We start from the raw sequence: 16,017 nt of genomic DNA, 5'->3' as shown, positions 1-16,017 counted from the left end.
TGTCCCTTGGCATTAATAGATCAAAGCATTTTAATTAGAAATGTAACTAAAAGAGAGACCATAAATATCCCTTCAAAATCAGATTTTCCTTGTTCTAAGTTCTGTACTGTCCAAAAAGTGTTATTTAACTCCTCTTTTGTAGATGACCATGACATTCAGTTGGGATAATTGCATGTCTTACTATTTAGTAAGCCTAAGATCTGGCTCTCAATGTAGTCTGATTTTGTATCAATCACAATAAAAACATATTCAATAATTGTACTGCTTTGTATTAATAAAAGGAAAATAGCTTTTATTTCCTATAAGAATTTAATTTACTTGAAGTTTGTGTTAAAAATGTATCTGTGTAGACTAGTTATGCTAACAGGTTGGTATTTAAACCCTAAGTATTTCAAAATATATTTGTTTCCCTCAGAGCAGTAACAGGTCCTTGCCTTTCGAATACTGGCCCACAATTTTGAAGACAGTCTGAGGTCATGACTTGCAAGTTGTGACTGTGGTGGAAGGATGTATGAAAAGAGTTAATTTGCAAACAAGCTCTGAGCAATTAGTTTGGGTCCCAGCAAAGGCCTTTCAGCTGTGCAAACTGCTGCACAAATTATACCCAGGAGTACATTTTCCTGTGAGGACATTCATACCTGCTTTAAAAAGCAGAAGTGAAACAGGTAACCAACACAACCACCCAATGTATCCTTGTAGCCACAGTAGGGGTACTGTCTGATGTAAACACACATTTAAGAAGGTTCCTCTTTAAAACCTCTAAAGAAATGTTACAGTCTGAATTCATAGGCTTGGATAATGTTTCAGGTTACACTGATGCAACTTCACTGACATCGGGGAAGTTTCAGTGCCATGGTCAAGGCCACACTCTGACCTGGTGACTTTGACACTATTTTAACAGGAATTTACACAACTCCTGCCTGATGCTGCTCTTGTGCTTGGTGCATACTAGGAACAGATGCCACATTCCACTAATGTGAAATAGATTTAAAGGAGATCCAATTCCAACTTAATTTAGACAGCTGTGTCTGTACAGTAAAGGGATTTTGCATGATTTCCAAGAGGTTCTACTCAAGGGGTTACACTGAGGATAAATACAGAGTCCAATTCACATCCCCCTAACTGAAGGCAAATGGACTTGTAAGCCAAGCTCCCTTCATGCCTTTTATGCTGCTTCATTGTCTTAGGAGAAGTTAAATTTCATTCACACTGGCAAAAGGAAGACAAGAAACAGACACTTGATCATTATTTTTGCCACACCATATATCTTACTACAGCAGAGTGTTACACAGTCTGTTAGTCGTTCTTTGATGTTTCAAGTGGACAAGTGCATGGTGGCATTTTAGACCAGGGCACATTTTATCATCACTTTAGTATGAGGTAATGTCTTCCAGAATAAGGTGAAAATGCCAAGGCACATAAGAAAATGTATGTATTTTATGTAAGCTGAAGTTATAAGAGAAGGAGGAACAGAAAGAGAGGATGAAAGAAAAAGAAATTTGACATTCCAGATTTCCTTGCTCTTTGTCATTATTAAATGATTGTAACAGTGTTTAAGCAAGCCAGTGTTTTGGTCAGAAATTAAGTACTGCAAAAGTCACTTTTGTTGGGGCTTGGCTTAATACTATATCATTATCAGATACTCTGGTATTACCATTATGGTGATTTCCTAAAATACTACATTCAGAATATTCCATAAGTAAAATGTGCAGCCTTACCTGCATCGAAAAACTCCCAGGAGATCTTGAAGTAAGAGATCACTTTATCAGTCTTCTCTCTCTAATAGAGTTTGGCAATTTGCTGCATGAAAATAATGGAGTTTAAATTGAACATCAGCATATTGTGCTTTCATGGAGACTGTTTCATGCTGATCAACACTGAAATGGTGTTGTTAAAAGAAAACATCAAAGAAATGAAAAAAAAAAAAAAAAAGAACTAAATTCAACACATACTGAGAAGAACAAGAAAAGTCACATCCAGGTCAGTCTGGTATAAAAGTTGCTGTAGCAGAACTAAATGCCAGTGAAAAAACATTGTCCTTGTAGTTGGGTTTAGTCAGATTGGTAAAAAAGGCTGTTGTAAGCTGAGTTCTTTGTAGGGAGATGAATCTGAATCCCTTTTACCGTGGGGTTAGTCACCCCTTCTGGTATGACTGCACATATTTGTCTGGCTCTTGGTGACTGGAGAGGAGCATATGAGAGTCACTGGCTTTTGTGTGAAACTAAAGGTACCTATTGTAGGCAGCTTTGGCTTCTGAACTAGAGACCTTTTGGGAAGGTCACTAAAATCAGCGTGAGTCTGATTCAGTCATGTTTTGGACCACACTAGTAAGTTGTTTTTCCTAGCTAAGGTGCTTTACTTGGGGGAAAGGCATAAATTTCTCTAGCCACCTCTGGAAGAGCAGTTCTGACTGCAGGCCAGGCTGCCTTAGCTTAACAAATTAATTAACTCGCTCCTTAAAACTCTTTTCTGTTTTCAGATTCTCCAGTAAATGCATATTTTACACAGCTTCTGCTGTATTTGTATTAAAAGAGAAGAGAGGAGCAGCTTTCTGCATTTTCTTTTAGGCAGTAGTTTTTCTTTCTCTCTTAATTTTTTATGTATGTGAAAAGTATATTTTTCCACAGACATTTTAATAAGCCTCAGGAGATATTTCTGGGGTTAAAAATAATGGAAAATGTAGTCTTCTCATGGTATTTTGGTTCCAGGATGGCGGAGGCACGAGAAGAAAACAGTGGATATACATTATTTTGGACCCACAAATGGCTCCCTTGAAAATGAATAAGCCTGTGAAAAACACATGTATGTATTTGAATACCAAGGGAGCAATTTTGGGTTGTTTTTTTTCATTGTTGTGGTTGTTTTTTCTAATACCACCATATTTGACTTCATTCAGTTTCCTCCATAATGGAAAAATAGAGCCCTAAAGTATGTTGGTGATACCTCCACAAATATCAGATACACCAGAAAAATCCTGCTATCAGGTTGCAATATTCATTCCTTGCTTTTGCTGCTTCCATTCTTACACATTTGTACTAAGGTTAGTAAGGAAGAGCCAAGAGCCTCCCAGCTAGGGAGATTAGTTGGCATCTATTCCAGGTGTCTTTAACATGAGTGACACTTTTTGGACTTAGTAATGTCAGGAAAATTAATCCACAAACGCCAGAGGTTTATGTCCAGAAAAGAGACAGAGGAGTCCTTTTTTCTTTATTCAAATAAAGGGAGAGGCCATGGGGCATTCCCCTGCGGTCTCTCAAATTTTTGGAGGGCGCAGCCTCCTTTTTATCCTAATTCTCGGCTGCTTGTCCCTTCTCTCTTTCCCCATAGGCTGAGGTACTTGAGAGGTACAGGCTTCCCGGAGCACCTGATACCTGGGATACCTTCCCCCCCCACAATGCATAATCCCTTCTTAATTCTTAACTCTTATGGAATTCATAGTGTTCTTTCAGTGCCTCTTTGATCTTTTAGTGGAATCCATCCCATTGTTTCTGTTGTCTCTCACTGATAGCTGCATCTTATCAGCAGACCCACAGCTTGTTTGTAAAGACAAACCCATTATTCCTCTCAGTATTGAGAAAGGAACTAGGACCATGAGCTGTGAAACAATCCAAGGAGGTTTGAGCAGTGGGCTCTGAGCAGTGGTGTGAACTTTACTTGAAGTAAATATGGGACAATCTTCTCAGGAGGAGAAATGTGTAGTCAGATGGCAGCTGAGGAGAACGTTGGGAGCCATTAAAGTGGAGAAATGAAGCCTGAGTGTGCAAGAAAATATGACAGTCAAAGGGGAGGTTGTGTTGGGAGGACATGGGTGTGTATGCCAAATGCAGGTGAAGTATTTCATGTTCTCCGATTTATAATGAGCATATTGCAAGAATTGAACCATAGGTTCATCCAGGTTGGAAGGATGTTCAAACACGATCTAGTCCAATGTGTTGTATCTGGAAATTTTGCTATTCTTAGTACTTCCCCATCCCTTTCCCACTTGTATTAATCAGAGAAAAAAGAATCAGAAAAACCAAGCACTCTGTTAATGGGAAGCCTGGCAGAAGCTGAAGGCACTCAGAGGACAAGGCTTCTGCTGACTGTCCTTGTTTTGCTGTTTCTAGTTTCCTCTTATCACTGTGTGGTGCACACTGGAAATGATCAATCAAGGCTCATGAACAGGATCTTTTCATGCTGGCAAGTGAAAAATCAATTTGTGTTCGAAGGAGTAAACAGTAGCATGAGCTTCATTTCCCCAGAGTCAAAATGGATTCCTTGATAAAGGAGATGACAAGGAAAGCTGAGCTCCTGATGTATAAGCACATAGGTGCTCATGCGCAAGAAATGAGTGGACTCCTACATTATTTTACATGCTACATGTACCTTTTCAATAAAACAAAGGAAAAAGAGATTACTTGTTGAATGCCAGTAGTGCATCAATAAAAGCAGGGGGCTTGTTCACAAACAATATATACAGATGAAAATGTAGCTGGTCAGTTCTGGCAAAGACATTATTCATGGTGTATTTCTGCTTTATGGCACTACATTTGATTTTCAGAACTATTCTCACAAGTTGGAAGATTGTGTTGCTAACATTTCTGAGAAATGTCTGCTGTTGGATGTAAATTACAGGGAAAAGAAGCTTTATATATTTCTGTGCCATGAAAACAAAATCTGGTCTCATGCAGATTATAAATGGTCCAGGAGGTAAGAGTACTCAAGGAACTGTAGAATGAATAAATAGAAGGTTAGACCAATATGATTCATCAGATATAGTAACCATTCACCCAATGTCATTTGATCTGTATAAAATTAAAGGCTACTATTCCCTCACACTTAGATTTCTGCCCTCCTTCCCTCCCTTTAAAGTTTAGCACTGAGCCACCCAAGCCATACATTAAACCCTTTAGTTTCACATAATTTAAGCTCTCTCCTCTCTCTTCTGAGACCAAAAAGTGAAGAAAGCTGTAGAATGCTGGCTTGTATTAGGTGGAATATTTTGACCATCTGACCTTTCTCTTTTCTTTTTTTTTCTTTTCTTTGTTTTGTTTTGGCTTTTGGTTGTTGTTGTGGGTTTTAGGGTGTTTTGTTTTGTTTTGTTTTTTGTTTAGCAAGCAATATTTAAAAGTAAACATGAAGCACTTTGATGCAAAAGAGGCTTGCCAAATTAAAAGGAAATTGGAAGATGAGTTCAGTGTAGCATGTCGCTATTGTGAAAACTTCTTGCTTTGATTGAAGTTTCATTACCTCAGGACTTCTGTCTGCCCCTCATGTACCATTCACTGTTCTTCAGTTTGGGGTTTGTGAATGCACTGCCAGCCGAGAGAGGAGCTCATGATGTGAGTTGCAACCACTCAGTCTGGCAGAAGCCAAATTCCTGAGATCTGTTTTTTTAGTTGAGTTAGACCATGCTGCTCATAAAGGAAGAAAAGCACCAAAAGCATGCACAAGTGCAAGCTCTGCCCTCCTTTTTAGACTCTGATTAGTGATGAAACCTGAAGAGGAGAGAGGGCATGAAGAATCACATAATGGGTCCTAAAATGTTTGATTTTTATTAGATTAGGAAAATAGTAGTATGGGATGAATGTCCAGTCTTGACTAAACTACAGAAGGAACATGGCAGTTTATTAATGGCAATTCTAATAATAATTTGTTATAGCGCTTGCACTTGAGAAAGTGATGAATATTGTATCTGCTCTGTTTCATTCTGTCCCGATGAATCTATGCTTGGATGCCATGTGGGCCTGCTCACACTTGTTAGCTGAACGTGAGTGTTTATGAACAATTAAACTTGCAATTTTTAATTCACACTTTGAAAGGTTGAGAGGTTGTTTTTACTTTTTTTCTTCCCCAAGACAGACTAAATTTATAATGCATCTGTGCCTTTCAGGTCTCTTAGAATGTGCAACTGCAGCATGAATTTAGAAAAATGGTCTCATTTTTTTAGAAATCCATTAATAGTAATGTATTGAAAGACTCTTACATTGATCTTCTCTCTGATAGGCATGTTGTAATAATTATTCTTTTAATGTTTGCATCAATCTAACTGTTTTCCTCTTTGTGCTTGCTCCTACTTGGATCTCCCTATATGACAATCACAGCACTTTGACATCTTGCCTTACTTTAATACCAGTGATTCAAAAGAAAGCAATGCCAAAGGGAGCAAAAGTTCTGTCAAACCATTAAAATCTTTGCCATTAACACAAATTGATGCATGAGCATTTAAAGTTATTAGCAAGTGCTGCCAGCAGAAGCTGGTTACAATTGCATAATATATAGCAGGCTTTATTAAAGTAAAATGGTATGTTTATTTTTATTATCATCGTTAGTTCTGAAGTAACATAAACAAGTCTGTGAATTGGGAGACAACAGTGAGAAGAACCAAGAACATGCTCTGTCCTGTATTAATAGTGAGGGACACAGTCATCACTTTCCTAAACAAAGAAATACACATGATACCTTGGCTAACCAATACAGCTGGTATGTGTAATGGTAGGGAAGGGTGTTAAGTAAAGAGAGTTCTGTACCTCTGCTGCTTTTACTCTTCCCAGTCGGACTCACTCAGCTGGATTTTGGGCTGCTCCTGTTTCTGCGGTGAGAAATTTTGTGGTTGATGTGTTCACTGTAAGCTTATTGGAGGACTGTTTGTTTTGTTTTCTCATATTCCAACATACTAGTTTTTCAATGAAAAAAAATGAAGCGTGTATTAGAGATGTGTTCTGTCCCGCAGCACAGTGCAGTAACACCCCTGCTTGCTAACCTTTTGATTAACCATATTCCTCTCTGAATGGGGAGCTGGTATGAGAAATAAAAAAACCAGATGAGCAGAGAAATCAAAAGTATTGAGAGAGAAAAACGTAATTTAAAAGTAGGGAGATGAAGGAAGTCCTATCAAGTCCAAGTCCTGTGGTGTAAAGGTGGACTGCATGCCTCTTGCAGTTCATGCTGACCACTCAATGGCAGTTCTCAGCCACATTTGTTAGGTAATTTAAGCTGAGTAGAAACTGGGAACAAAAGGTAAGGTTCTTTTTTTGGTTCTTTGACAGTTGTAAGGTGATATTATCCAAAATAATAGTCTATAAAAATCACTAATACTCCTGTGGTGTAGTCATATTCACTTGGGTAATCCTTTACCATGATATTAATGAACTGTTGGGAATTCTGAGAACAGTGATGAAACAAGCCAAAGGGGAGGAAAATCTTATTTATCAGGGAAGAAGGTAAAATTTGAACATATAGCATTTGAGAAAAGTAGAGTATAAATTGGCATATATATAATGTCTGTGTATGGTGTAAATGGGAAGTAATGAATTACTTCTAGTAGTGGGGAGAGCTCTACAGAAAAGCTGAAGTGACAATGAAAACAAAATTTTGTTAAACCATTATAAAGAACATACCAAGTAGTTTATAACACTCCATACTTTATAAAGGGAAGGAATGGGAGACCGATTTCCCTACAGTTTTCGGGCCAGACTAGCCATAGTACTAGAAGATAGGGGAAAAATCTGCTACATTAGCAGAGCATGAGCTTGGTGATCTAAGAGGTCTCTGTGGTCTTTGACTTCTGTAGCGATGTGGATTTATTCTTGAAGCTTAGTGCTGGCTGAAATGCAGGCAAGAAGGCCATGGTCAGTGCTTTTGGTCAAGCTCTATAGCAGATTAGGATGACAGGGGTTAAGTTTAGTCATGACTATCTTTCACCAAACTAGTTACTAAGGGCAATAAGGTAGAAGAATCAGTCAGAAAAGTCTCTCTGAATATTTATAGCACAAAGGACTTACCTGTTCTTTGTTACCTTCCTGAATATTGTCTCTTCCTCTCCTGTTTTACCCCGTGATAAGAGCCCACCATAGCTATCTACAGGAGTGGCTGTACATACAGGTCACATCTGCTTGTTGTTTCTGTAATTATTCACAGTATTTAAAGGTTTTGTGCTCTTTCATATCCTTAGAATGGGTGATTGTGGCAAATGCTGTAAGTACCACTTAACAAGTATTTTCAAATGGAATATATTAGCAGCATCACTGTGTGTGTGCATGGGTGTGAATGGGTGCAGAGATAAATTGAATTTTTCTAAGGGGAGAAGGATCAGGCCTCTCGAGGTGGATACCTGTGTGCTGTGCAGGCTGCAGAGGACACTGAAACTGCAACAGGCTGATGGAATGAGGGACAACAAAATCAGCCTTATAGTCCAGCCAGTATTTTTCTACAGTATATATTTAAGTTTTAAGAGCTGTCAGGGCTGTTGACCTGTTAAGTTGTAGGATAAGATAGTTGATGACAACAGCTTTCTCCTGTTATCACCTCTGTCCTTCCCTTGCACATTAACTGTGGCAAGTTAAACCTCGCCCTGTCTCTGAAAGCTGCCAATGGAGGAACAGTGGGATCTTCTTCATTTACAGAAGTTTCAGGCAATTCCACTGCCAGTTCTCAACTGTGAGGAAATCAGAGTACTTTATTGCTTCAAAAGTGTCGTTAGGAACACAAAGCAGCGTGGAGAAAACCCCAACTCTTAACAAAATGGGTCCTGCTAATGATTTATGTTGATCTGAACTGGAAAATTTGGTAGGCAGCAGGTTTGGATGCAGCAGTCTTCAAACAAAGGCAGTTGCTTGTTAGCTGCTCACCTGTGTGGTTGAACTTTGCATCCAGCGCCTGACTAAACATTTCTTTTTTCTCTTTAAACCTAGGTTGCCCTTCCCAATGATTCCAGCTGTGTGGAAGAAATACTGCGAGTAAGTAATACCCTTTGCTTTTTTATCTTCTGTATAATTGTAGTGCTGTTTCTTTCATTCTCCAAGGAGAGGGTTTATAGGGCTGTCTTTAACACTGTAGTTAAATAATAACATTTCAGTGGGTTTGTATGAAAAGACACAGGCAGGGCGTAGGCCCAGGATGCTCCTTAGTGAGATAATTTCACCTAATACTCTGCATCTGCCAGCTTGTTTCAGTCAGGATTTACACATGTTCCTGTCCTTTTCAAGCTCTCAGTTTTGTTAAGGACTTACAGACATGTTTTTTCTGTGATCTTTGGTCAGTGGTTGAATACAGAAAATTGCCACTCCAAACTGAGAATGGCTTAATTGCAAGAAGATCGTGTAGTAAGAAAAAGGGAGTGTGCACAAGTTGTATGCCCTACTCTTAAGTGTAAGATGGGCTTTTCCTCAGACACCCCAACTCTGGAGTTCCCCTGTTGGCAGTGAGATTTGCCTGGGGGCAGTTTTTCAGCCCACCAGTCCCTCTCTCAGATTTAGGTTTTTGTTCTCATGAGTTGAGTTTCCCATCAGTTAGATGTACCTCTCTGGGATTGCTAGTCAACCAGTTAGTTTTCAGTGTAGAAGGGATAAAATTTCAGTGGGAATTTGTGCCAATCATGGCCTTGTTACTAGGAGGTAGTGCTGCAGACTTACCCAGACCTGAAATCATGTGTAACAGTCATGCCAGCTTGTTTGCAAAGACTTACTCTTGCTTATAAAATAAAATAAGCTTCTCACTATTCATTGCAATTCAGAGTTAAATAGCTTGTAAAACTTGCTCCTGGTTTGTGTACACACATTATCTTGGGCTGTTCTAGATGTCCTTATGGCTTGTCAGTGTTGCTGCAGAAGTGTGTTGAGGCAGTGGGCAGGTGTGCTCATGCAGACCTGCAGTAAGGGACAAGATTTTGCATGAGCACCCAGGAGTAATGAATGCAAGGAAATAAATAATATTTACTTTCAGCCTTCAAAGTGAGTGGAGGTTTATTACCTATAGAACACTAAGGGAGCAAAAGCAAAGGAAATGTTGAAAGGCTGTGTGAAATACTTGGTACATTTTAAATGTCCTCTTCCTTTCTTTATATATTTTAATTAGGTTCATTTCTATATTTGGAATGAATGACTTGATGGCTGAGCAAAGCAGTTGTTTTCAGTAAACAGCATCAAAAGAAAATGTGATAGGATGAATTTCAGGATCAGCCATCCAGCTGATACTTTTAATGTGGGAACAGTGCATATAAATCACAGGAAGCAGAAATGTCTTTTTTTTAATCAAGATGGTGACCCTATTTCCTACACCATGACTGTAATCTGAGGCAACAAACAAGCACAATATTCTGGGCTTCCTTTTGATACCTGTTGAGATTGGAGCAGGACTTTCTGTAGCCTTTAGAGAATGGGGGTGAACTGCAGAGTCCCTGCTCCTGCCACTGATAGGCCATTGAGCTTGGGGGCACTCGTGGGGTGGACAGAGCAGGGACTTAGCAGGACTCCATGTCTCTGGGGATCTGTCTCACAAGGACATGTAATAGGCGTGTGAAGAAGGAATAAAAATCAGCAGATCTTTCTGGACTACAGCTGCAGGTTCCCAGAGGCACCCCTCATGCCCATGCTGGAGAAACCTGTCTACCTTAGCCACTGGCATGGCCAGAAGCACCTGGAGCACATGACACCAGATACATGACAGGAGATACAGTCTTGGCACCTGGACCTCAGCCATGATTACCTCAGAGTGCGCCCCTTCATATGTAGGAGGGTGGTTTGGTACTTCTTCACAGGGGCTCTGTGCCCTCAGTGTGGCATTGGGTTTTCTGGGCACCCACAGTCCCAGCCTTCAGTCTTTTTTAACCTGCCTGCACTGGGCTGCACAGCCCTGCCTGTGTGAGCACTGCAACCACAGAGCTGTTTTGGGACTGCCCAGAAAAGACCCAGCAGACCCTAGCCCCAGCTGGATGCCCTCATGACAGTGGCTCGGGATTCCAACCACGTGGTGCTGAAGCACACCTGGCACTAGAAGTACCTGGGTTTGTGTTTTACTTTGTTCTTCTCAAATTTATGCTGCAGACCAAGCTAGCAGAAAACGTGTTTTGGCTGCATGCAGGGTATCATATTCTACTTGACAGGCAATGGAGAGAAAATAAGCAAGAGAGTGTGATGTCCCGCAGTGGTCAAAATCCTTTGTCTTTGGGCTCCCCATGGAAATGCCATATCAGAAGATTAAGGCTGGCTGCTCCCCATGAATGAGCCTTGGTTTCAGCAGAAATTTGCACTTTGAGAACATGGATTAAGTTTCCAGCCCTGACAGGTACTTTTTGGCCTTTCAGGGCCATTTACATAGGCTGTGATGAACTTTTGGGAGCGTGGGTCTTAGCTCCCTCATGGCAGCTTCTCTCCGTAAAAACACCAGGTTATTCACATTTCTGTCCTGTCAGGGATGTTACAGAGGTAGAGACAAAGGATTCTAAGACAGTCAAGCCCCAAAGGCAGACAACTGGGCTGTAATTGTGTGTTTTGCCAGCCTGGCAATCCCTGGCAGTTTCTGCTCTGGGCTGTGTCTGCTGCCAAGCTATGCTCCCCAAAGAGCTGGGGAAGGGTGCTCTGCCTGGCACTTACCCATGGAGCAATGCATACCTTGAAGTTTGCATTTCTTTCTGGTTTTGATTTGTTTTGGTTTTTTTAAATTGGGGAATTAAGTGATTTAATTCAGCTCCATCCCTCAGACACAATAAATCTCAAGGGTTTCTTTGCTAGACAAGGAAGAGGTACTCCTGCAACGATCTGTGACCTCATTTTACACAACTCTTTTTTCAAACTGAACTTGATTAATGGTTTCTGTAATTGTAGAGGTTTGTAATTCCTAATCTGTCTTCTTATTTCTTTATTTTTTTCCATATTAGAGGAAAAGGTTTAATTTCATTTATATTCTAAAATTTTCAACTGAGTGAGGGGAGGGGTCTTGACTCCATTCAGACCCCTGAGTCTTCAGAGACAAAATTTCACAGTCCTTTAGATTTCCTGAAACATTTAGCTACTTATGTCATCTTGTGTAAATGCTTTAAGGACTGCTCCCAATACAAGAGCCAAAGGTTAATAATGGCAGACCAGTCTTCTGTTGATTTTACTTTTATAACCAGGATGGCTGAGAAGGTTGTGAAAAATAATAATTATCATCATCATTCTCATAATCTCTTAGACAACTAATGCCAAAGAGTAATTAATTTCATTTTGTACAGATTGCTAATACCAAACTGAAAGATAAAGGGAAATAACTGGTGGTCTACACTTTTTTCAGTTTCAAAATATGTTTGGTTTTTTTTTTTTTTTTTTTCCAACCAGTGGTTTTTAAAGTGTAGATATGTGCTGGTTTTGCATTAATCGACATTTGGTGAGAAAGGAAGAAGCCACCCACGGAAATTATTTTCCTGAGAGGGGCTGCTAAGAGCTTCCTCTGATCCTAGCAGAAACCAATAGCTGGCTAGCTCTGAGAACTGACAACCTATTAAACTGTTAGAAGCTAGGTCCGCCTCTGTGAGATTCACATTTTAAAGAGAGGCAAGGCCGGGAAATGGTTGTCTTGGCTTCTGGCTTTTGAAGAGGTGACGGGGTGCTGGTGGGACCCGCCCCGTGTGGCCTGCACGGCCGGGCTGGGCCGGCCCCACGCGGCCCGACCGAGATTTTCTGCTCCCTGAGGGGTGGTGAGCGGGCTGCCGAGCCCCTCACCGGGGAGCCCACCGGGCCCCGTCCTGACGGGCGGATGGGGCCCCTTCGCTGCGGGGCCGGGCCCCTTCTCGGCAGAGCCCGCCGGTCCTTTTTCCTGCAGCACTGCCGGGCCATGCCAGCCGGGGGCTGTATCGGCGCTGGGAGCGGCCCCGAGGCCAGGAGCGGCCGGGGCCGGGACTGCAGGGCTGAAAAATCAACCAGAACAGCAGCGTGCGGCCGTGGCTGCTTCAGCATGGCTCGCAATGAACTTTGTTTGTTTAGCCGCTTTTAGCCAGCCATGGTGCGGACAGAAGGACAAAAACGGCAGCAGCAGCAGCAGCTTTGCTTGTTTTCGGCGCTCCGCATGAAGAAAAGTGCTGAGTGAAGCCGGCGGTCGGCACGGCTCACACGGTGTCGGCAGAGACCCCGTGAGCGGCAGCGAGAGGCACGGCAAGCGATCTCCTTGATGCACAGCCCGGATTGAGATCAACTTCTCAGCGCCGCAGAACTCCGTAGAAACTGCTTCAGTTGATACAGCTCGAGAACAAACGAACCTACGAACACCAATTCTCTCCCGAATCAGGAAAAGGAAAGGGTGAAGACACGTAAGGAAAACAACATGGGACAAAGAGGTCAGAAAGAGTCAAATTCTAGTTAGGAGGGGATTGAGGAGATGCCTTGGTCTTCGGCTGAAATTCACTGTGTAAAGGCTATGGTGAAGATATATGTTTGATATATCAGACTTCGGTTTTCCCCTGTAATTCATGAAGCACATGGTGGGATGCAGCATTTACCCGCAGCCCATGAGAAAAGGGCACTCGTGCTGGAGCGTGTGGATGCTGAAAAGCTGTAATCTAATGAGAAGCTTGACCAGAGAGAGATGAGAAACTCTGCTCCAGAGACAGAAGAAGAGCTTCTGTTCCCAGAGATAAAAGAAGAGAACTTTTGGGGGTTTTTATGCCAGAACAGCTCATCCTTAAAATAGTACCCCATAAGTTGACATGGCCCATGAAAGCAGCTGTGGGAAAGCTGCAAGACATGGGAGGGACTTTCACACTGCAAACAGATTTTCCTTTCCTGGGCAGCTGATTCGCTGTGACATTGAAGCCATGAGAGAACTGTTTCTTGTGGAGAAGTCTCCGTGGCATGGCGATAGAAACTCCTCTCCCTACAAGAACTGATGAAAGACTGTTGTAGAGGTGGTAACTGATTGAAAATCCCAGGTTTTGTCTCTATATTGTCAGTTGGCAAAGAAAAGAAGTTGTGGAGAGGAGCGGAGAAGTGTTCTGAAGGTTTTATTCTGATCGTTATTATTCTTTTAGTTCTGTTAATAAAGTTTTCTTTATACCTTTTAAGTTTTGAGCCTGCTTTGCCCTCATCCTAATTCATATCTTAAAGCAGGAAATGAGTAAATAATTCTGGTAGGTGCACTGGGGATTTTAGCCAGTGCTAAACTTGCTAGATTATTTAGTGCATTGGCCGGGAAGCTCAAATTGGCGAACCTAAACCACTACAGGATAATATGGAAGACAAGGAATTAAAAGTATGTGTGTGTAATTCCCATTTTATTAATATGGATTTAAATGAAGTTGTCACTTGCTTCATGCACCCATTGAAAAATTAGTTCAAAATGTTGTGATTCAAAGTGCAGATGCAGCAGGAGAGCTGACATTTAAAACTAGCCTCCAAAGCTGTTACTTGTGCCACTTGTACCAGTGCTTTACATCAGTGTGCCTTGCTGTCGCTGCATGTGATCTGAACTGTGTGAGGTGTGTTGGTGACACTGAGGGTGACACTGAGCAGTGATCCATTTTGTGTCTGTGGAGAGCACAGAAGGGGCCTTCCTTAACCTTGGTTTACCCCTGGCTAAAGAGTTGATAAGTGCACAACATTGCATGGGAGAGAAAGGATACTTTTTAAACTACATGTTCTGGAGGACTCAGAGTGTAAATTGGAAGTTTGGGGTGTGTGTTCAGGCAATCAGTTGGACATAATCCGGCAGCAGCAAAGCCCTGGTCTGTGCACTGCAGCTTTCCTGGCTGTCTCGTAACCACCTGGGCAGGCACTGCTGTCTGGAAATCTGTCCCTGCTTTAGAGGAACAAAAGAACTCTTGTATGTGCGTATTCACTGTAGGAAGGCATCAAGTAACTAGATGGACTTCTGATGGTATTTGGACAGCTGTGATACTAATTAGAAGCTTTCTAGTATGGAAGCACAACAGATCCCAAATACAGTTCAGATTGCAATAAGTGTAAAAATTACTAGAGTTAAATGAGTAAAGTCTGTAATTTGTATGGTCGTCTTCTGATGACTACCTCCTGTCTAATGACATGGGAGAATATGTAAATTGATCAGCAGGTGAAAATGCCCTTGGCTCTGCAAATTATGTGTAGGATTACCTTCCTCATGTCAATTGAAAGCACTGACGGATTTAATATGTCTCACCCACAGCTGCAGTGAGCTGTTCACATAGCAAAATTAGACTGTAACAGATATAGCCCATTATTTGCCCCTCAGTAATTGTTTTCTCTTCTAAAATACAAACAACATTGAAGAATGATGCTAAACCTAATTATAATAATTGTAATTTGAAAAATACAGGTATGCCATCCAGTGTGGTTACAAATGCTGACGGGTAGTTTAAATGTTCATGTGTTCATGTGGAGTTTGGGGGCTTGCTGGGGAGGACATGATGTGAATTTAAAATGATTATCCAGACATCATTGGACAAGTGAATAACAAGCTGACTGGCCTAGTAAATCATGTGAACCTGTCAAATGTGGGAACACGTTGGGGAGGCGATGATGTCAAGTAACAGTAACATAGCAACCTGGCATTTAGCTGTCCAGAGAATGAGTAAGAGTAGCCACTTTTAAATAGCTGAGTAAATAAATGAATCCCTATGCATCTTAGGTGTGCTATAAAAACAGCCCAGCACCATATGTTTTGTGTTAAGCTGGATAAGGTGATTTATTATTTCTATTGAAATGAAAAAATTGATTGAAAAGCTAACCCACATGTAAATGTGGCACTGTGGCCTTTGTCCCTGCTCTGGCGTGCAGCCTTTGAAAGCATGCAAGGAACGGGTAATAGCCTGCTTTGAGAGTTGTTTTTTTTCCTTCAGACTTTGCTTAGGTACATGAAGATTTGGATGGATAAAAACAATTAATTTCTTAGCAATTTCTAAGCCATTGCATTTTCAAGCTTTTTATCAGCATTTTCTCAATGGAGGCAGAACCAATTTCTGCTCTCACATAATATAAATCAAGGGGTAATTCCACTGATCTCTGATCTCATTTGAGTTCATTGGATTTTTCTTCCTCCCACACTGGTATAAATCAGCAGCAGCTCCACTGACGTTGCTGATGCTTTTGTAAAATTAAAAGGAGTTACCTCTGTATTACTTTAAGTATACAAAATAACCAGAGACCAGTTCTTTGCTCTGATGACTCTCTAGGTGTGGTCTCACTCCAGAAGATGGAAATGCTGAATATTTCCTTGAGAACAGCTCCTTCCTAGTTTGGTAGGTAATCAGCTCAATTCTGCTCTCAGTATCACCACAAACATTATCGCCACATG

At 41.2% G+C, this 16,017-nt stretch overlaps 1 protein-coding gene across 5 annotated transcripts in view; it reads left to right on the top strand.

Annotated features, from left to right (window-relative positions):
• The window catches only part of AFF2 (ALF transcription elongation factor 2), a 339,956-nt gene that overhangs the window by 173,486 nt on the left and 150,453 nt on the right, over positions 1–16,017 (top strand). For all 5 annotated transcript variants that reach the window (XM_088062758.1, XM_088062757.1, XM_088062759.1 and 2 more), the window contains exon 4: positions 8,673–8,717. In XM_088062758.1, coding sequence (XP_087918884.1) covers positions 8,673–8,717 — 45 coding nt within the window. The remainder of the gene's footprint in view (positions 1–8,672; positions 8,718–16,017) is intronic.

This window comes from Pseudopodoces humilis, chromosome 15 (genome assembly GCF_049639895.1).
Source record: "Pseudopodoces humilis isolate 2021_Gansu_Grassland_sample_001 chromosome 15, ASM4963989v1, whole genome shotgun sequence".
Classification (NCBI taxonomy): Eukaryota; Metazoa; Chordata; class Aves; order Passeriformes; family Paridae; genus Pseudopodoces; species Pseudopodoces humilis.
Note: the sequence above shows the minus strand (reverse complement) of the source record. Positions and strands in the feature narration are given on the sequence as shown.